Source organism: Pristiophorus japonicus, chromosome 6 (genome assembly GCF_044704955.1).
Source record: "Pristiophorus japonicus isolate sPriJap1 chromosome 6, sPriJap1.hap1, whole genome shotgun sequence".
Lineage (NCBI taxonomy): Eukaryota > Metazoa > Chordata > Chondrichthyes > Pristiophoridae > Pristiophorus > Pristiophorus japonicus.
This window is the reverse complement of record NC_091982.1, coordinates 158,207,553-158,228,940: the sequence shown is the minus strand read 5'-3', so window position 1 is coordinate 158,228,940 and position 21,388 is coordinate 158,207,553. Positions and strand designations below refer to the sequence as shown.

The window sequence follows — 21,388 nt, the reverse complement described above, 5'->3', positions numbered from 1 at the left end:
GAGGAGGGGAAGGGGGAGGAGGAGAAGGAGAAAAGGGGGGGAGAAGGAGAAGGGGAAAGGGGGTAGGAGGAGAAGGGGAAAGGGGGGGAGAGGAGAAGGGGGGAAAGGAGAAGGGGGGAAGGAGAGGGGGGGAGGAGAAGTGGGGGGGAGGCTGAATGGGGGGGGGGAGGCTGAACGGGTCGGACCCAGTCGGGCCCAAGACTTCGGGCAGGGCCCGTCCCCAGCACCAGATTTACAGGTAGGTGGCGTTGGGTCGGGTCGGGTCCGGGGTCGGGAGCGCGGGTCGGGTCGGGGGAAGCGCGGGTCGGGGTCGGGAGCGCAGGTCGGATCGGGTCGAGGCCGGTCCGGAGGGGGCGGGAAGCGGTTGGGAGCACGGGTCGGGTCGGGGGGGGGAGGGGGAGCGCGGGTCGGGTCGGTGTCGGGGCCGGGTCCGGTCCGGGGGCGGGGAAGCGGGAGTCGAGTCGGGTCGGGAGGAAGCAGGAGCTGGGCGTGGTAGGCAGCCTTATGCACGCAGCCCCAGTGAGGCCATTCGGCCAGGGCTAGGGGCTGCATGCTTCGGGCCCCTCCCACACAGTTTTGGGCGCCTGGAGCTACTGCCCATGCGCGCCCACTGTAGTGCGCATGTGCAGAGGTCCCGGCACTGTTTTCAGCGCAGGGACCTAGCTCCGCCCCCAACTGCTCGTGCTGTGCCGCGCCGAGGGCCAGAGGACCTGCAGGGAGCCGGAGAATCTGGAAGTTTTTTTTAGGCGCACTTTGTGCCTAGAAAATAGATGCAGGAGTAGGCCATTCGGCCCCTCAGGCCTGCACCACCATTCAATAAGATCATGGCTGATCATTCCCTCAGCACTCCTTTCCTGCTCTCTCTCCATACCCCTTGATCCCTTTAGCTGTAAGGACCATGTCTAACTCCCTCTTGAATATATCCAATGAACTGGCATCAACAACTCTCTGCGGTAGGGAATTCCACAGGTTAACAACTCTCTGAGTGAAGAAGTTTTTCCTCATCTCAGTCCTAAATGGCCTACTCCTTATCCTAAGACTGTGTCCCCTGGTTCTGGACTTCCCCATCATTGGGAACATTCTTCCTGCATCTAACCTGTTCAGTCCAGTCAGAATCATAAGTTTCTATGAGATCCCCTCTCATCCTTCTAAACTCCAGTGTATAAAAGCCCAGTTGATCCAATCTCTCCTCATATGTCAGTCCAGCCATCCCTAGAATCAGTCTGGTGAACCTTCACTGCACGCCCTCAATAGCAAGAACGTCCTTCCTCAGATTAGGAGACCAAAACTGAACATAATATTCCAGGTGAGGCCTCACCAAGTCCCTGTACAACTGCAGTAAGACCTCCCTGCTCCTATACTCAAATCCCCTAGCTATGAAGGCCAACATACCATTTGCCTTCTTCACCACCTGGTGTACCTGCATGCCAACTTTCAATGACTGATGAACCATGACACCCAGGTGTCGTTGCACCTCCCCTTTTCCTAATCTGCCACCATTCAGATAATATTCTGCTTTTGTGTTTTTGCCCCCAAAGTGGATAACCTCACATTTATCCACATTATACTGCATCTGCCATGCCTTTGCCCACTCACCTAACCTGTCCAAGTCACCCTGCAGCCTTTTAGCATCCTCCTCACAGCTCACACCGCCACCCAGTTTAGTGTCATCTGCAAACTTGGAGATATTACACTCAATTCCTTCATCTAAATCATTAATGTATATTAGAAAGAGCTGGGGCCCCAGCACTGAGCCCTCCGGCACCCCACTAGTCACTGCCTGCCATTCTGAAAAAGACCCGTTTATCCCGACTCTCTGCTTCCTGTCTGCCAACCAGTTCTCTATCCATGTTAGTACATTATCCCCAATACCATGTGCTTTGATTTTGCACACCAATCTCTTGTGTGGGACCTTGTCAAAAGCCTTTTGAAAGTCCAAATACACCACATCCACTGGTTCTCCCTTGTCCACTCTACTAGTTACATCCTCAAAAAATTCCAAAAGATTTGTCAAGCATGATTTCCCTTTCATAAATCCATGCTGACTTGGACTGATCCTGTCACTGCTTTCCAAATGTGCTGCTATTTCATCCTTAATAATTGATTCCAACATTTTCCCCACGACTGATGTCAGGCTAACCGGTCTATAATTACCCGTTTTCTCTCTCCCTCCTTTTTTAAACAGTGGTATTACATGAGCTACTCTCCAGTCCATAGGAACTGATCCATAGTCGATAGACTGTTGGAAAATGATCACCAATGCATCCACTATTTCTATGGCCACTCCTTTAAGTACTCTGGGATGCAGACTATCAGGCCCCGGGGATTTATCGGGCTTCAATCCCATCAATTTCCCTAACACAATTTCCCGCTTTATAAGGATATCCTTCAGTTCCTCCTTCTCACTAGACCCTCGGTCCCCTAGTATTTCCAGAAGGTTATTTGTGTATTCCTTTGTGAAAACAGAATCAAAGTATTTGTTTAACTGGTCTGCCATTTCTTTGTTCCCCATTATAAATTCACCTGAATCTGACTTTTTCTCTTCACATATCTATAGAAGCTTTTGCAGTCAGTTTTTATGTTCCCAGCAAACTTCCTTTCATAATCTATTTCCCCCCTCCTAATTAAACCCTTTGTCCTCCTCTGCTGTATTCCAAAATTCTCCCAGTCCTCAGATTTGCTGCTTTTTCTGGCCAATTTATATGCCTCTTCCTTGGATTTAACACTATCCTTAATTTTCCTTGTTAGCCACGGTTGAGCCACCTTCCCCATTTTATTTTTTACCCCAGACAGGGATGTACAATTGTTGAAGTCCATCCACGTGATCTTTAAATGTTTGCCATTGCCTATCCGCCGTCAACCCTTTAAGTATCATGCGCCAATCTATTCTAGATAATTCACGTCTCGTACCATCGAAGTTACCTTTCCCCAAGTTCAGGACCCTAGTCTCTGAATTAACTGTGTCACTCTCCACCTTAATAAAGAATTCTACCATATTATGGTCAGTCTTCCCCAAGGGGCCTTGCACAACAAGATTGTTAATTAGTCCTTTCTCATTACACATCACCCAGTCTAGGATGGCCAGCCCTCTAGTTGGTTCCTCGACATATTGGTCTCGAAAATCATCCCTAATACACTCCAGGAAATCTTCCTCCACTGCATTGCTACCAGTTTGGTTCGCCCAGTCAATATGTAGATTGAAGTCGCCCATGATAACTGCTGTACCTTTATTGCACGCATCCCTAATAGTGCACCATTTCCAGCTTTGCCTTCCTCTCCAAAGTCCTTGAATGTATTGTCACCTTCCAAACCTACCATGCCTATTTTTCCCACAACTCCATCCTTGTTTGACTCTCTTTCACCCCTGCCACATTATTGAAACGGCCCTAATCAAAGTTAAAAATGATATCCTCTGTGACTGTGCTGCACTATCGTTTCTTGTCTTCCTCAACTTCCCTGCAGCCGTTGACACGGTCGACCACAAGAGGTCAATAGATGGACGTCCAAGATACATATTCTCTACCCACCAGTCTGATGATTTAGTAGCATTGGAAGGGGGCGTTATATTCAGCTCCAAGGCAAGAGGGTCAATAATGTGATACTCAGTGCCATTTGTCGATTGTCTTTTGAGGTGCTAGATGTTACATCATTTATACTGTAAAGATATACATGTTATATATTACTGTATTTAGTTATTTGATAAACAAATTCACTTGATAATCAAAGTTCAAAATAAGTTACTGAAGACACTGCATCTTTGACAAATGAAAATAAGTAGTTTCTGGTGCATGGGTACCAGCAGGTGTGTGATCTGGCATAACAGATTTTCCAATCGCTATAATTCTTTTACATCCATAAATCGGACATTACTAATGGGTAATACCTGCATTTTCAGGAGAGAAAGGGCGAGAAATGGGAGAAAATATGTTCAGGAAATCATATGGGAATATAGGAAGATGCACATCTGTCAATATATGAAAGATCAATTTCAGTTCAGGGTTGCTAGCATAATAGATGACGTTATATAGGTCATTTCATGCAACCATGAAAGAGACCAGTGGTGGGCAGGAAAGGAAACAAGGGCACATAGTGACTCATGTTTACCCACTTTAATTGCTGAGTAAAATCCGTGGTACTCAGAAAGTTTAAATATATTGAATGCCATATTAGGAATACATTACGTGCGGATATGGGTATTAGCAGTACAAAGCACCTACCACTTTTCTGAGTGAATTGATTAATAGTGCAAAACAGGAAGTCAAAATTACTTCTTCTTTGTCATTAAGAGTGATTATAGGAACTGTGAGAGTGTGACCCAGACAGAGGTATGAACTCCATCTTTTTATTTGATTCTGATGCCTACTAAAGCAAATCATTTCTCGCACCAACTCTATCTGCCTGAAGTGCTCACCATTTGTAACCAATGTAAGTATAAACTCTCTGTATCTGTCGGTATAACTCATTCCATGTTGTCTGCTTTTTAAATGGTGGTTATTCTTATCTTTCTGTGTCATAATAAAGGTGATCTTCTCTGAAGAATGCAGTCTCCTCATTTTTACTATGTGTACACTATTTATCTTATTAACCATTCCCTCTGGCAAGGCACTCCATTCCCTGATGATAGGGGTAGAAAGAAATTTCTCCTAACCTCTCTCCTTGTCTCTCTTTGTGATCATTTTACATTGATCACCCCTTGCTATTGACTCCTGAACCAGGCTAAATAGTATTTCCCTCTTCACTCCTTCAAAGCCCTTCATAATTCTAAAAATCTCTTTCAATTTCTTCTTCTCCTTCTCAGCTTCAGGGGAAATAGTTCCAGTATCTCAAGTCTCTTCTCACAACTACAGTTTCCCATGACTCTACGCTGTACGTTCTCTATGCCTTTACTGTGGCCTCACTCACTGGGGGTGGGAGGGGAAGGTTGTGATATTCATGAGATAATTAGAGTCCATGAGTGATTCTATCAGCTTCATATTCCTACCAGGAGACAAATGCTATGCTTCATGGGGCCGTTCCCCTTGCCGTAGATTTGTGGCTCTTGCTGCAACTTGTTTTTAATTTCCTGTGAATAATTTTTTAACCTTTCCTTAGATTTTTGGTTTTTGTTGTAACTTGCTTTTAATTTCTTGTGAAATGTTTTTTTTTCAGATTTTATACTTTAAAAACAAACTAAATTTAGATGTAAAAACACAAAGGTTACACTTCTGGGGTGAAAATCAGACAGAAATTGAACACAACAGAAAATGCCAGCAAAATTATTTGTACTATGATTCACTCAGAGAATGAAATTCATTCTGTTGATAAGTTTACCAGAAAAATTCAAAGCAGGATTTCCCATGTTATACTCACCCACTTTTTGATTGAAGTTCTGAAGGGTGAAGTTCTCCTCACTCAGAACTTCAATCAAAAAGTGGGTGAGTATAACATGGGAAATCCTGCTTTGAATTTTTCTGGTAAACTTATCAACAGAATGAATTTCATTCTCTGAGTGAATCATAGTACAAATAATTTTGCTGGCATTTTCTGTTGTGTTCAATTTCTGTCTGATTTTCACCCCAGAAGTGTAACCTTTGTGTTTTTACATCTAAATTTAGTTTGTTTTTAAAGTATAAAATCTGAAAAAAAAAAATTTCACAAGAAATTAAAAGCAAGTTACAACAAAAAACAAAAATCTAAGGAAAGGTTAAAAAATTAGGTTTTTTATTGCACAAATATTTTAATATCAGTATGCTGGAGGGAGGAGGTGAGAGACTGTGAATGAAACCTACCAGAATTCCTCTCTGCATGTAACTGAAAAAGACACTTGTATCCAAGGGCTACAGAATCTGAGTGATGACAGGGAATAGTGGAAGACAGGAAGTGAGCAAGGCAGCGTGGTTGCGGGCGGGAAACCTGGAACTCCCAGGAATGCAGAGGCCCTGACGAATATAACGGCAGGAGCTCACTATCATTGTTTTATTCTGTATTCCGCCCGTCAGCCAGCCAGGTTGACAGGCTGGCCATTTGCCGGGCGGGAAAGCCAGCAGTAGAAGACCGCAGCCGGGGACCGTTGGGGATGGTCCTTGGCAATCGAAAAAGATCAAGTGGGGTGGGGGTGCTCCGAGCACAGCAATTGGGAGGGAGGCAAAGATCGAGGCAGCGAGGAGAGGCCACAATCAGCAGGAGGTTTGCTGCAGGAAACACTCCTGCCCCTCCTGGCCCACAAGCAGTGCATTTACCTGCTAGATCCGGCTGCTCCCATCTCTATTTAGCTGCCGAGTTTCCCGAGCTGAGTGTAAATTCTTGTACATGTGATGCTTGTTTTCTTACCCTCGATTGTGTAAAACACAAAACATTCAGCCCAGTGCAGCGACAGACTGAAGACACGAAAATCTTGATAAAGAGCTGAAGGTAGATGAAGACATTGTGCTGCTTTATAGTGCAGATGGCAGATGTGTAGCCTGTTGGCGTTGAAGTAACTAGCATGTTTGAGTCTACTACCTCAACCTCTTCTCTTTGCTAGTCATTTCTTTAGATTTTTCCCTATTAACCATATATCTAACACGCAATGATTTTCTTGACCAAGTTTCAAACTAATGCTCAAGTTAAATCTTGACAGGAAAAGTTACTCACATATATCCATAACTGTCTTTCAGAGATCAACAGTCTCAGATCATCATAAATCTTAAACAGGCGACTGAAGATATTGCCCTAAAAAGCAAAGCCTGTCAGCATGGCAACAGGTAAGTGTATTACACTGGAACACAAGAGACGGACATGAAAAGGAACTAAGTGTGACACTCCTTTCACACCCTACACTGGGTGATACAGTGGATCAGACACTGTCCTTTCACACCCTGCACTGGGTCGTCCAGTGGGTCAGACACTGTCCTTTCACACTCTGGGACTAGGTGGTACAGTGGGTCACACACTGTCCTTTCACACTCTGGGATTGGGTATTACAGTGGGGCACACACTGTCCTTTCACACTCTGGGACAGGGTATTACAGTGGGGCACACACTGTCCTTTCACACTCTGGGACTGAATGGTACAGTGGGTCACACACTGTCCTTTCACACTCTTGGACTGGGTGGTACAGTGGGTCACACACTGTCCTTTCACACTCTGGGACTGGGTGGTACAGTGGATCACAAACTGTCCTTTCACACTCTGGGACTGGGTGGTACAGTGGGTCACACACTGTCCTTTCACACTCTGGGACTGGGTGTTACAGTGGGTCACACACTGTCCTTTCACACTCTGGGACTGGGTGGTACAGTGGGTCACACACTGTCCTTTCACACTCTGGGACTGGGTGGTACAGTGGGTCACACACTGTCCTTTCACACTCTGGGACTGGGTGGTACAGTGGATCACAAACTGTCCTTTCACACTCTGGGACTTGGTGGTACAGTGGGTCACAAACTGTCCTTTCACACTCTGGGACTGGGTGTTACAGTGGGTCACACACTGTCCTTTCACACTCTGGGACTGGGTGGTACAGTGGGTCACACACTGTCCTTTCACACTCTGGGACTGGGTGGTACAGTGGGTCACACACTGTCCTTTCACACTCTGGGACTGGGTGGTACAGTGGATCACAAACTGTCCTTTCACACTCTGGGACTGGGTGGTACAGTGGATCACACACTGTCCTTTCACACTCTGGGACTGAGTGGTACAGTGGGTCACACACTGTCCTTTCACACTCTGGGATTGGGTATTACAGTGGGGCACACACTGTCCTTTCACACTCTGGGACTGAGTGGTACAGTGGGCCACACACTGTCCTTTCACACTCTGGGACTGGGTGGTACAGTGGATCACAAACTGTCCTTTCACACTCTGGGACTGGGTGGTACAGTGGGTCACACACTGTCCTTTCACACTCTGGGACTGGGTGGTACAGTGGATCACAAACTGTCCTTTCACACTCTGGGACTGAGTGGTACAGTGTTTCAGACATTGTCCTTTCACACTCAGACTGGCTGGTACATTGTGTCAGACATTGTCCTTTCAAATTCTGGCATTGGCTTGTATAATGGGTTAGACATAAACCTTTTACAGTTCTGTTTGCACAGTATCCCTTTACATTCTTGGATTGGGAAAGTGGTTCCATCTTGTGAAGATGTGGTGCTGTGGTGCCCCTCAATTGTTGACTGGCTCACAAATGAAAAGTAGTCGCAGGGGTATCAGACAGCATCGGGCATCTATGGAACCGTATCCAGTTAGAGTCAGTGACTACAAGACAGGAAGATTAGAATAAGAAGCTGCAGTCTGAATATCACAAGTTCATCCAATTAGTGTTATTCTTTCCACTCCTCTAGGGACGAATGAAATGATCAATATGACAATGAAGGCAGAAACAGGGAGCAGCATCATCTCACCAGTTATTAAGAACTCTAATGGCAGCTCAATTCCTATCACAATCAACATGGATAGTGCTTGCAGGTGCAGACAGGACGGTAAGACAGCACTAGCAGTGCAAATACCCACAAGGAGAATCTATGGGCATCAACAACAGGAAAAGTTAAAATTCTCGTTAGGTTTTATTACATCGCTGTGAAATCATAAGGAACGTTCCAGAACATATAAACCTCAACCTGTGTTCCCCAGTTTGCACATGTGGAAAGTCCTGGGTTCTATCCCAGGTCTGTGGCAAGTTAGCTGATCTTGGATGGTAGGCTTGGCATTAGCAGCCCTAAGCTAAGGAGGGGAACAATCAGCCAGGGGTTCTTCTTCTGATCATTATCCAGTGACTCCCACTGATAAGTGTGTGCATGTGAGGATATTTGTATTTTGGGAATCCCATTTTATAAAGGACATTAAAACCAGAGAGTATCCAGTGTAGATTCAGCAGAGAAGAGAAACTATAGTTATGAGGCGATACCTGAAAAGCTGGGATATAATTCCGCAGGAGGAGAGGCGGCTATGAGGAGATTTATCATTGAATCATAGAAGGATACAGCACAGAAGGAGGTCATTCGACCCATCATGCCTGTGCCAGTTCTTTAAAGGAAGTATACAATTAGTCCCACTCCCCAGCTCTGTCCCCATAGCCCTGTGATTTTTATTCCCTTCATTTATCCAATGTCCTTTTGAAACTTACTATTAAATCTCCTTCCACTACCCTTTCAGGCAATGCATTCCAGATCACAACAACTCGCTGCGTAAAAAAAAATTTCCACGTCGCCTCTAATTCTTTTACTTATCACCTTAAGTCTGTGTCCTCTGGTTATCACCCTTCCCACCCGGCTATACTTTCCACCACTTGCCTCGCCAAGACCGCCATGGTGGCAGTGTGGCTCTCATCACCAAATCATACCTTGGGTCTGTCCCCCTACTCCTCCGACACTTTCTCCTTCTTTGAACATCCAACCTTATTCCACCCCTCTCATCCCTCATTTAAAATTCCAGTTTTCTACCGCCCACTCAAGTATTATAAAAAATGTTATCACAGATATATCCTCACTTCCAGAAGGCATTTGACAAGGTGCCACACAAAAGGTTACTGTACAAGATAAAAGTTCACGGGGTTGGCGTAATATATTAGCATGGATAGAGGATTGGCTAACTAACCAGAAAACAGTGAGTCAGGATAAATGGTTCATTCTCGGGTTGGCAATCAGTAACTAGTGAGATGCCGCAGGGATCAGTGCTGGGGCCCCATCTATTTACAACCTATATTAATGACTTGGCTGAAGGGATCGAGTGTAACGTAGCCAAGTTTGCAGACGATACAAAGATGGGAGGCAAAGCAATGTGTGAGGAGGACACAAAAAACCTGCAAAAGGACAAAGACAGGCTAGGTGAGCGGGCAAAAATTTGGCAGATGGAGTATAATGTTGGAAAGTGTGAGGTTATGCACTTTGGCAGAAAAAAAATCAAAAAACAAGTTATTATTTAAATGTAGAAAAATTGCAAAGTGCTGCAGTACAGTGAGACCTGGGGATCCTGGTGCATGAAACACAAAAGGTTAGTATGCAGGTACAGCAAATGATCAGGAAGGCCAATGGAATCTTGGCCTTTATTGCAAAGGGGATGGAATATAAAAGCAGGGAAGTCTTGCTACAGTTATACAGGATATTGGTGAGGCCACACCTAGAATACTTCCTACAGTTTTGGTTTCCATATTTAAGAAAGGATATAATTGCTTTGGAGGCAGTTCAGAGAAGGTTCATCAGGTTAATTCCGGAGGTGAGGGGGTTGACTTATGAAGAAAGGTTGAGTAGATTGGGCCTCTACTCATTGGAATTCAGAAGAATGAGAGGTGATCTTATCAAAACATATAAGGTTATGAGGGGGCTTAACAAGGTGGATGTTTCCACTGATAGAACTAAGGGGCATAATCTTAGACTATGGGCCGCCCATTTAAAACTGAGATGAGGAGGAATTTCTTCTCTCAGAGGATTGTAAATCTGTGGAATTCGCTGCCTCAGAGAGCTGTAGAAGCTGTGACATTGAATATATTTAAGACAGAGATAGACAGTTTCTCAACCGATAAGGGAATAAGGGGCTATGGGGAGCGGGCAGGGAAGTGGACCTGAGTTCATGATCGGATCAGCCATGATCGTATTAGTTGGCGGAGCAGGCTCGAGGAGCTGTATGGCCTACTCCTGCTCCTATTTCTTATGTTCTTATACTTTCCTCCCTCAGCCTTTGCACCAAGCGACTTTTCATCCTCGGTGATTTCAACCTCCATCTCAATTCATCATGATCTCTCTCCTCTGAGTTCACTACCATCTTGTCCTTCCTTGATCTCTCCCTCAACATGAATTCCTCAACCCATGTTCACGGCCACGCACTTAAGCTTGCTCTTTCTCAAGGCCTCACTATTCCAATCGTGTCAGTTGAAGATAAGGCCATCTCTGACCATTTTCTTGTATAGCTCTCTACCCACATCCCCCTTCCCCAATCCAAACCTACTTTATTCTGCATCCACCCCTGGAAAAAACTCTTTCCAAACTCTCTAACAACTGCACTTTATCAACTCCAAACTATCCAACCTTTGGCCCTCCTTTCACAATGACATTTCTGTAGCCACCGATCTGCTGAACCACACTCTCAACACCACCTCTGATGCCCTTGTCCCTATTAAAAAGATTACTCTCTCCCACCCTGGCCATTCCCCCAGTACAACCTTCATCTTCGTTCCCTCAAGTCCAAGGGGCGCAGACTTGAACGGATGTGGAAGACAACTGGTTTAGCCATTCACCGCCAGATCTGGCTCGAACACATCAAGCAGTTTCGGGTCCTGCTTTTGTCTACAAAAACTGTTCACTATTCCAGGATCATTCTGGAATGCAAATATATTCCCTGGCTACTATTCTCTATTGCTAACCATCTTCTTAACCTCTCTCCCCTGTCTCCACCACACTCACCTCCAACAACAAATACGAGAAGCTCATGGACTTCTTTGTCTCAAAGATTGAGACCATTCGATCAGCTGCCTCTGCAAGTTCCCTTCCTTCCCCTAGCCTACTGGGCCAAACATCCTCTGAGGCTCCCACCTGCCCTAGCACTAAACATGCATCTTTCTCCAGTTTCTCTTTGATCTCCCTTCTTGATCTCTCCAAGCTCATCTTATCCATGAGACCCACTTCCTGCTCCCTTGACCCTATTCCCACTAAATTGCTGACCACCCAACTTCCTTTTTTGGCACCAATGTTAGCCAACGTTGTTAATGGTTCTCTCTCCTTAGGTCGTATCCCTCTCTCCTTCAAATCTGCTGTCATCATCCCTCTCCTCAAAATAACAACCCTTGACCCCACTGTGCTTGCTAGCTACTGCCCCATCTCCAACCTCCCTTTCCTGTCCAAGGTCCTTGAACATGTTATTGCCTCCCAAATCCATGACCATCTTTCCCGGAACTCAATGTTTGAATCCCTTCAATCTGGTTTTCGCCCCTTCCTCAGTACCGAAACGGCCCTCATTAAAGCCACAAATGACATCCTTTGTGACTGTAACAAAGGTAAACTATCCCTCCTCGTCCTCCTGGACCTATCTGCAGCCTTTGACACAGTTGACCACTCCATCCTCCTCCAATGCCTCTCCACTGTCGTCCAGCTTGGTGGGACTGCACTCGCCTGGTTCCATTCTTATCTATTTAATCGTAGCCAGAAAATCTCCTGCAACGGCTTCTCTTCCCATTCCCGCATCATTGCCTCTGGTGTGCCCCCCCGCCCCAGGATCAATCCTTGGCCCCTTCCTATTTCTCATCTATATGCTGCCCCTTTGCGCCTTTGCGATATCATCCGAAAACAGAGTCAGTTTCCACATGTACGCTGACGACACCCAGCTCTACCTCTCCATCACTTCTCTCGACCCCTCCATTCTCTCTCAATTGTCAGACTGCTTGTCCGACATCCAGCAGTGGATGAGCAGAAATTTTCTGCAATTAAATATATTGAAGACCGAAGCCATTGTCTTTGGTCCCTGCCATAAACTGCGTTCCCTAACCACTGACTCCATCCCTCTCCCTAGTATCTGTCTGAGGATAAATCAGACTGTTCGCAACCTAGGCTTCATATTTGACCCTGAAATAAGCTTCCGGCTACATATCTGCGGCATACCTAAAATTGCCTATTTCCACCTCCGTAACATTGCTCGTCTCCACCGCTGCCTCAGCTCTTCTGCTGCAGAAACCCTCATCCATTACTTTGTTACCTCTAGATTTGACTACTTCAACGCACTCCTGTCTGGCCTCCCACATTCTACACTACGTAAACTTAAGGTCATCCAAAACTCAGCGGCCCGTGTCCTAACTTACACCAAATCACGATCACCCATCACCCCTGTGCTCGCTGACCTACATTGGTTCCCGGTTAAACAACGCCTCAATTTCAAATTTTCATCCTTGTTTACAAATCCCTCTATGGTCTTGCCCTTTCCTATCTCTGTAATCTATTTCAGCCTCACAACCCCTCGAGATGCCTGCGCTCCTCAAATTTTGCCTTCTTCAGCATCCCTGATTATACCTGGTCACTATCAATGGCCGTGTCTTCAGCCGCTTGGGCCCTAAGCTGTGGAACACCCTCCCTAAACCTCTGCCTTTTTACCTCTCTTTCCTCCTTAAGATGTTCCTTAAAACCAAGCTTTTGGCCATCTGCTGTAATTTCTTCTTCTGTGGCTCGGTGTCAAATTTATCTGTTTTGTCTTATAACACTGCTGTGAAGCGCCTTGGGATATTTTACTACTTTAAAAGCGTTATATACATAAAAGTTGTTGTTGTTATTAAATCTCGTTCCACCACCCTTTCAGGCAAGGTATTCCAAATCACAACAACTCGCGTGAAAAAAAATGTCCACATGTCACCTCTAATTCTTTTACTAATCACCTTAAGTCTGTGTCCTCTGGTTATCACCCTTCTGCCACTGGAAACAGTTTCTTCTTATTTACCCTATCAAAACCATTCATGATTTTGAACACCTCTATCAAATCTCCTCTTAACCTTCTCTGCTCTAAAGAGAACTGTTATGTATGGAGAAAGAGTCAGACTGAACACTGTGAGCTCAAAGTAAAGTGTGACCGTAGTCTTTTATTGCAGGTCTCCAGAGAGCCTCTCTAACCTGTGAAGCATTCTTAAATACCTGTGCTCCCAAGGGATTATGGGATCCCTTGGGACTCCGGGGAATGAGCCCTCTGGTGGCTGTACAGAGTAAATATAAGTCCACATATATAACAACATTCCCCCGCAAAGTCAATAGTGTAACTATTTACAATGTGAGTCGATCTGGGGCCCATCTTGCCCTGGTTGATTGTCTCGGTGTGAAAGCTGGTGTTGCTGAATCATTTGTTGGTCCCTCACTGGGCTGCTTTTGCAGCTGGCCTTGCTGGGCTGCCTGGTGTGTTGGGGCCTGCAAAGCTGCTGTGGGTGATGGGTTCTGCTTCATGGTCAACTGTGGTGTCGGTTGCCACTGGTGTGTGTGTTGGGGGATCAAAAAAGGTAGGGTCCAAGGTGGGTTGCTCAGGGTAGTCTGTGAATCTGAGTTTGATTTGGTCCAAGTGTTTCCGGTGAATGACTCCATTTGAAAGTTTGATCCGAAACACCCTGCTCCCCTCTTTGGTCACGACAGTACCGGGAAGCCACTTGGGACCTTGTCCATAATTGAATACAAATACAGGATCATTGACTTCAATTTCGCATGACACATTTGCGCTATCATGGTATGCACTTTGTGGAAGCTGCCTGCTCTCTACCTGTTCATGTAGATCAGGGTGAACTAACGAGAGCCTTGTCTTAAGTACTCTTTTCATGAGCAGTTCAGCAGGTGGGATCCCAGTGAGTGAGTGTGGTCTCATGCGGTAGCTAAGCAGGACTCGGGATAGGCGAGTCTGCAGTGAGCCTTCAGTTACCCTCTTCAAGCCTTGCTTGATGGTTTGCACTGCTCTCTCTGCCTGACCATTGGATGCTGGTTAAAACAGGGCAGATGTGACATGTTTGATCCCATTACGGATCATGAATTCTTTGAACTCAGCACTGGTAAAACATGGCCCGTTGTTGCTCACCAGGACATCGGGTAAACCGTGTGTGGCAAGAATGGCCCACAGGATTTCAGTGGTGGCAGCGGACATGCTAGCCGACATTATCTCACATTCAATCCACTTGGAATACGCGTCTACAACTACAAGGAACATTTTACCCAAGAATGGGCCTGCATAGTCAACGTGTACCCTAGACCACGGTTTGGAGGGCCAAGAGCATAAACTTAGTGGCGCCTCCCTGGGTACATTGCTTAACTGCGAGCATGTATTACATCTGTGAACGTAAGACTCTAAGTCCGCATCGATACCGGGCCACCACACGTGGGATCTGGCTATCGCTTTCATCATTACGATGCCTGGGTGGGTACTGTGAAGGTCATTGATGAAGGTGTCTCTGCCCTTCTTGGGGACCACTACTCGATTGCCCCACAGAAGGCAGTCTGCCTGTATAGACATTTCATCTTTGCGCCGCTGGAACAGCTTTATCTCTTCCTGCATTTCCACTGGGACACTGGACCAGCTCCCGTGAAGCACACAGCTTTTGACTAGAGATAATAAGGGGTCCTGGCTTGCCCAGGTTTTGATCTGCTGCGCAGTGACGGGTGATTGCTCACTCTCAAATTGGCTTCCATAACCATGGCTAGATCTGCGGGCTGCGCCAATTCCACCCCCGTGGTGGGCAATGGCAGCCTACTGAGAGCAGCGGCGCAGTTTTCTGTGCCTGGCCTGTGACGGAAGGCATAGTTGTATGCGGACAACGTGAGTGCCTATCTCTGGATGCAGGTCGATGCGTTGGTATTTATCCCTTTACTCTCGGAAAACAGGGGTATAAGTGACTTATGGTCAGTTTCCAATTCGAATTTTAGCCCAAACAGGTATTGATGCATTTTCTTTACCCCATAGACACACGTTAATACTTCTTTTTCAATCATGCTGTCGGCTCTCTCGGCCTTAGACAGATTCCTGGATGCATAAGCAACCGGTTGCAGTTTCCTGAAATCATTAGCTTGTTGCAATACACACCCGACGCCATATGATGACGCTAGTACCAAACGCTTACATGGATCATACAACACAAGCAATTTGTTTGTAAAAGTGAGAAAATTGTTATGCTCAAAGACATTTTCTTGGCTTTTGCCCCAAACCCATTCACCCACTTTTCGTAGTCAGACGTAGTGGTTCTAGCAGGGTGCTGAGACCTGGTAAGAAGTTACCAAAGTAGTTCAAGAGTCCCAGAAACGACCGCAGCTCCATCATGTTCTGTGGCCTCGGTGCGTCCTCGATTGCCTCCGTCTTCACGTTGGTGGGCCGGATGCCGTCCGCCGCAATCCTCCTCCTTCCCAGGAACTCAACTTCAGGCACCAGGAAAACGCACTTCAAGCGTTTTAACCTGAGCCCCATGCGGTGCTCGATTGTGTTCCAACCTGTGACCAAGATGTCATCCTGAAAGACCACGATGTGCGGGACCGTATTCAGTAAACTTTCCATGTTTCTCTGGAATATCGTTGCCGCTGATCGGATTCCAAATGGGCATCTGTTATAAACAAAAAGACCTTTGTGCGTGTTGATGAAGATGAGGATCTTCGATGATTCCTCCAGTTCCTGCGTCATGTAGGCTGAAGTCAGATCCAGCTTCATGAATGTCTTTCCTCCCACCAGTGTTGCAAAGAGGTCGTTGGCTTTTGGTAGTGGGTATTGGTCCTGCAGGGAGAAACAATTGATAGTTACTTTGTAATCGCCACAGATTCTGACGGTGCCGTCTCCCTTGAGGACTGGGACAATAGGACTGGCCCACTCATTGAACTTGATCGGTGAAATGATGCCCTCTCGTTGCAACCAGTCTAGCTCGATCTCTACCCTTTCTCTCTCATGTACAGTACTGCTCTCGCCTTGTGATGGATGGGTTGCGCCCCTGGAATTAGGTGGATCTGCACTTTTGCTCCTTGGAATTTCCCGATGCCTGGTTCGAACAGCGAAGGAAACTTGTTTAAGACCTGGGCACACGAAGTGTCGACAGCGGGCAATAGCGCTCGGACGTTGTCCCAGTGCCAGTTCCTGCCGAGCAGTGTGGGACCATCGCCCGGTACCACCCAGAGTGGTAGCTTGTGCACCGCTCCATCATAGGAGATCTTTACGGTAGCACTGCCGATTATAGGAATCAGTTCTTTAGTGTAAGTTCTTAGTTTCGTGCGAACTGGGGTTAAGACTGGCTTGAGGCCTTGTTGCACCACAACCTTTCGAAAGTCTTTTTGCCCATGATGGACTGGCTCGCACCCGTGTCCAGCTCCATTGACACTGGGAGTCCATTTAGTTCAACATTCAGCATTATTCAGGGGACAATTCGTGGTGAATGTGTGCACCCCATGTACCTCTGCCTCCTCTATCTGAGGCTCTGGTTCATTGTGATCCTCCGTGGATCTGTCCTCCTCTGCAATGTGGTAGTTTGCAGGTTTAACAGGCTTAGAAGCTGCCCTGTACGTTACGATTTGAAAACAACATCACTTTGTTCACAGTACTTGTAGCAGCACTTGTGTGCTGAGAGATTTGCTTAGTATTGTCACTGGTGGCAATGAACGCCTGGGCTATCGATATGGCCTTACTCAAGGTTGGGGTCTCTACAGTCAAAAGCTTGCGAAGTATGGTTTTGTGGCCAATGCCAAGTACGAAAAGTCTCTGAGCATGTGCTCCAAATGCCCTTCAAATTTGTAATGTCCTGCAAGGCGTCTCAGCTCGGCGACATAACTCGCCACTTCCTGGCCTTCAGACCTTTTGTAGTTGTAGAACCGGTACCTCGCCATCAGAACGCTTTCCTTCGGGTTCAAATGCTCTCGGACCAGTGTGCACAAATCATCGTACGATTTCCCTGTGGGTTTCGCTGGAGTGAGCAGATTCTTCATGAGGCCATACGTTGGTGCCTCACAGACAGTGAGGAGGATCGCTCTCTGTTTGGCAGCGCTCTCTTCCCCATCTAGCTCGTTGGCCACAAAGTATAGGTCGAGTCGCTCCACAAAAGTTTCCCAATCATCTCCCTCTGAAAATTTCTCCAGGATGCCCACTGTTCTCTGCATCCTTGGGTTCGCTATCTGTATCTCGTCGCCAGTTGTTGTGTATGGAGAAAGAGTCAGACTGAACACTGTGAGCTCAAAGTAAAGTGTGACCTTAGTCTTTTATTGCAGGTCAGCAGAGTGCCTCTCCAACCTTTGAAGCCTCCTTAAATATCTGTGCTCCCAAGGGATTATGGGATCCCTTGGGACTCCAGGGAATGAGCCCTCTGGTGGCTGTACAGTGTAAATACAAGTCCACATATATAACAAGAACAACCCGAGCTTCTCCAGTCTCTCCACTTAGCTGAAGTCCTGCATTCTGGTACTAATCTAGTAAATCTCTTTTGCACCTTCTCTAAAACCTTGACATAATTCATAAAGTGTGGTGCCTAGAATTGAACACCTGAGGTCTAATCAGTATTTTATAAGCGTTTAGCATAACTTCCTTGCTTTTATACTCTATGCCTCTATTAATAAAGTCAAGGATCCCATATGCTTTTTTTTAAACAGCCTTCTCTACTTGTCCTCTACGTGCACATACACCCACAGGTCTCTCTGTTCCTGAGCACCTTTAAAATTGTACCATTCCCTCTCCTCCTTCCATCCTACTAAAATGCATCACTTCACACTTCTCTGTATTTGCATCTGCCATGTGTCTGCCCATTTCATTAGTCTGTCTATGTCCCCCCCTAAAGTTTGTTATTCAGCTCCTCAATGTTTACTACATTTCCGAGTTTTGTGTCATCTGCAAACTTTGAAATGATGCTCTGTATACCCAAGTCCAGGTCATTAATATACATCAAAAGGAGCAGACGATTTTAAAAGTATGATGAGGTTTGATAGAATGAATAAGAAAAGATTCTTTTCTCTGGTTAGAAAGTGAGTGATGTGGGGTCATAAAGTTCGAATTGCCACTGAGGAAGTGGAGCACGTTCTGCACTCACAGTCCCATAACTTTACTTACAGAGATGTATTGCGCCGAGCACAGAGTACAGGGTAGTTAAAGCAAGCAGCCATCCCTCTCTACCTCTGTCTTGGTTAGTTCGTCCTGCAACTCCATCCCCCACTGGCATCATACAATGGGGCGGCTATTCTCCAGGAAAGAAATGAAGTGGATAGAAAAGAAATGAGGTGAGATAAGGTGATACAAGTATTAGACAAACCAGGAAAAGTACAGATGGAGAAGGAGGTGGGAGAAGAACAATCTGATGGAGAAAGCAGCAAACTGGGGCAGTGAATTGCCACCTGCAGGCAGTGAGCTGCTGGATGGGGTTGCACTTAATCAGTAAGACATGAGAAGTATTTCTACCTGTGGCACCTGAAATCATACATTCATGGTGGCAACCCTGTACATATGGTAGACCATCATCAAATCCATTTCACCAGTTATGTAGCTTTCCTTACAAGTTAAATGTCTTCACTAAAGTGGAAATATACAGTAAATGATTAAACTTTAAAAAGGAATCTGAGGAGCAGAGCGACATAGGGTTTGGATGCACAAACTTTTAAAAGATAGGATGACAAGTTGATAGAGCTGTAAAAAAAAAAGCATATAATCTATATTTTAGAAACAGGGGTATGGAGAAAGTGGTTGTATTTATACAGTGCCTTAGCACCTCCTCAGGATAACCCAAACACCTTCCAACCAATGAATTATTTTTGAAGTCACTTTGACGAATGTGCCATCCTGATGGAGGCCTTGCTCCCCAAGAGCACATGTAAGAAAATCATGCCTGCACCATGACATCATGGGCCTGCAGGCACACAAATTCCTGATGTGTGCTGTCGGCAGGCAAGCTGCCGCATTCGCAAGACTTATCCTAGTGTGTTATGGGCAAAGAGAACAAGGTAACTCTTTTTTGGTTTAAAAGCCAAAAGTTAGGAGCACGGGAAGACTGAGGGAAGTGTGGAGTCCCACTAATTTGCAGGTTTTGGGAAAGAATGAATTAGAATATGAGAGGGTTCGATATTTTCTTTTCTGGGTTTTGCCCAACTATAATTCCAAATATTTGAAGTAAACATGAACCTTTTTTGTTTCTGATTCCAGCCAGAAATTATTCCTGCAAGGCTTCATCTCCGCCTGTCATAACTGGTAAGTAATTGAACATCAGGCACTGAAGCATCACACGGTTACAAATCAAATTCTACGCATTGCAAATGGACTTTATGTTGCAAAGTCAGTCAGGTAACACATCTCTGAAAGAACTCTGTAACTCCCTGTTCCTAAGAGAAATCGTAAGGAGGCAACAGAGCTCTGAACATTCTTTCCAGGCCCCACAAGTTCAACAAGAACAAACCAGAAATAAATAAAAGCCCCTCTGACCGTGCCCCCTCCCCCTCTCTGACCATACCCCCTCTAACTGTGCCCCCCCCTCAAACGTGCCCCTCCCTGACCGTGCCCCCCCCCGACCGTGCCACTCCCCTGACCGTGCCCCCCCTCCTCTGACCGTGCCCCCTCTGACAATACACCATTTCACAGTGAACACTGTGATAGTGAACACTGTACTAGTGAAAATCTGGCAGTGCAGAATCTGGGGGCAGGATCTCATGTATCCAAGAGTGTGTTTGCTGTGGACGCAAACAGAAATTTTTTTTTAAATCGTCGGAAGATTAATCTCTGCATCACCAAGGCAAATATAGATTTACTGAACATGAAGTTCTACTAATATAATGTCCTTTCACACTCTGGGACTGTGTGGTACAGTGGGTCAGACACTGGTCTTTCACACCCTGGAACTGGGTGGTACAGTGGGTCACACACTGTCCTTTCACACTCTGGGACTGGGTGGTACAGTGGGTCACACACTGTCCTTTCACACTCTGGGACTGGGTGGTACAGTGAGTCACACACTGTCCTTTCATGCTCTGGGACTGGGTGGTACAGTGGGTCACACACTGTCCTTTCACACTCTGGGACTGGGTGGTACAGTGGGTCACACACTGTCCTTTCACACTCTGGGACTGGGTGGTACAGTGGGTCACACACTGTCCTTTCACACTCTGGGACTGGGTGGTACAGTGAGTCACACACTTTCCTTTCACGCTCTGGGACTGGGTGGTACAGTGGGTCACACACTGTCCTTTCACACTCTGGGACTGGGTGGTACAGTGGGTCACACACTGTCCTTTCACACTCTGGGACTGGGTGATACAGTGGGTCACACACTGTCCTTTCACACTCTGGGACTGGGTGGTACAGTGAGTCACACACTTTCCTTTCACGCTCTGGGACTGGGTGGTACAGTGGGTCACACACTGTCCTTTCACACTCTGGGACTGGGTGGTACAGTGGGTCACACACTGTCCTTTCACACTCTGGGACTGGATGTTACAGTGGGCTAGACAGCGCCCTTTCACATTCGGGGATGGCATGGTACCGTGCCTTGGTCATTGTCCTTTAAGCTCTGGGTCCTGGATTTGATTCAATCCCGCCTAAAGGAGGAATGTTTTCCTTTTCTGACAGCTGCATCCATTTTGATGGTCTCAATCCAATTCACATTGATTGTTAATTTATAACACAAAGTTTCCCACACTTTAGTGCTATTGGCACTAAAATTGGCAATCTCAGATAGATCACAAGAATAGGTAGATCGCAAATGGAAATGTCACACTGATACAGAAATGGTGTTTGGGGGTTCAAGCGTATTGTTGTAATGGTGTAGAGGGAACCTCTAACCTGTGTTGTGCCTGACCTGGCAGTGCTTGATGGGTAGTGCAGTGGGAGTTTTACTCTATGTATAATCCATTCTGTGCTGACCTGGGATTGTTTGATAGGACTGTGTAGAGGCAGTTTTACTCTGTAGAATTCCATTTTTAAGTGCTGGTATTTGTTGTCGAGATCCACCCAAGAGTTCCCTGTCAGGAATATAAGTGGAATGTT

The 21,388-nt window shown here is 46.1% G+C and overlaps 1 protein-coding gene across 3 annotated transcripts in view; it reads left to right on the top strand.

Annotated features, from left to right (window-relative positions):
- Positions 1-5,899: 5,899 nt before the first annotated feature.
- LOC139265836 (NLR family CARD domain-containing protein 3-like) overlaps positions 5,900-21,388 on the top strand; it is a 38,614-nt gene continuing 23,125 nt past the window's right edge. For all 3 annotated transcript variants that reach the window (XM_070883324.1, XM_070883323.1, XM_070883322.1), the window contains exons 1-4: positions 5,900-6,390; positions 6,636-6,722; positions 8,308-8,445; positions 19,556-19,600. In XM_070883324.1, the coding sequence (XP_070739425.1) occupies positions 6,713-6,722; positions 8,308-8,445; positions 19,556-19,600 (193 nt within the window). In that variant the 5' untranslated portion in view covers positions 5,900-6,390; positions 6,636-6,712. The remainder of the gene's footprint in view (positions 6,391-6,635; positions 6,723-8,307; positions 8,446-19,555; positions 19,601-21,388) is intronic.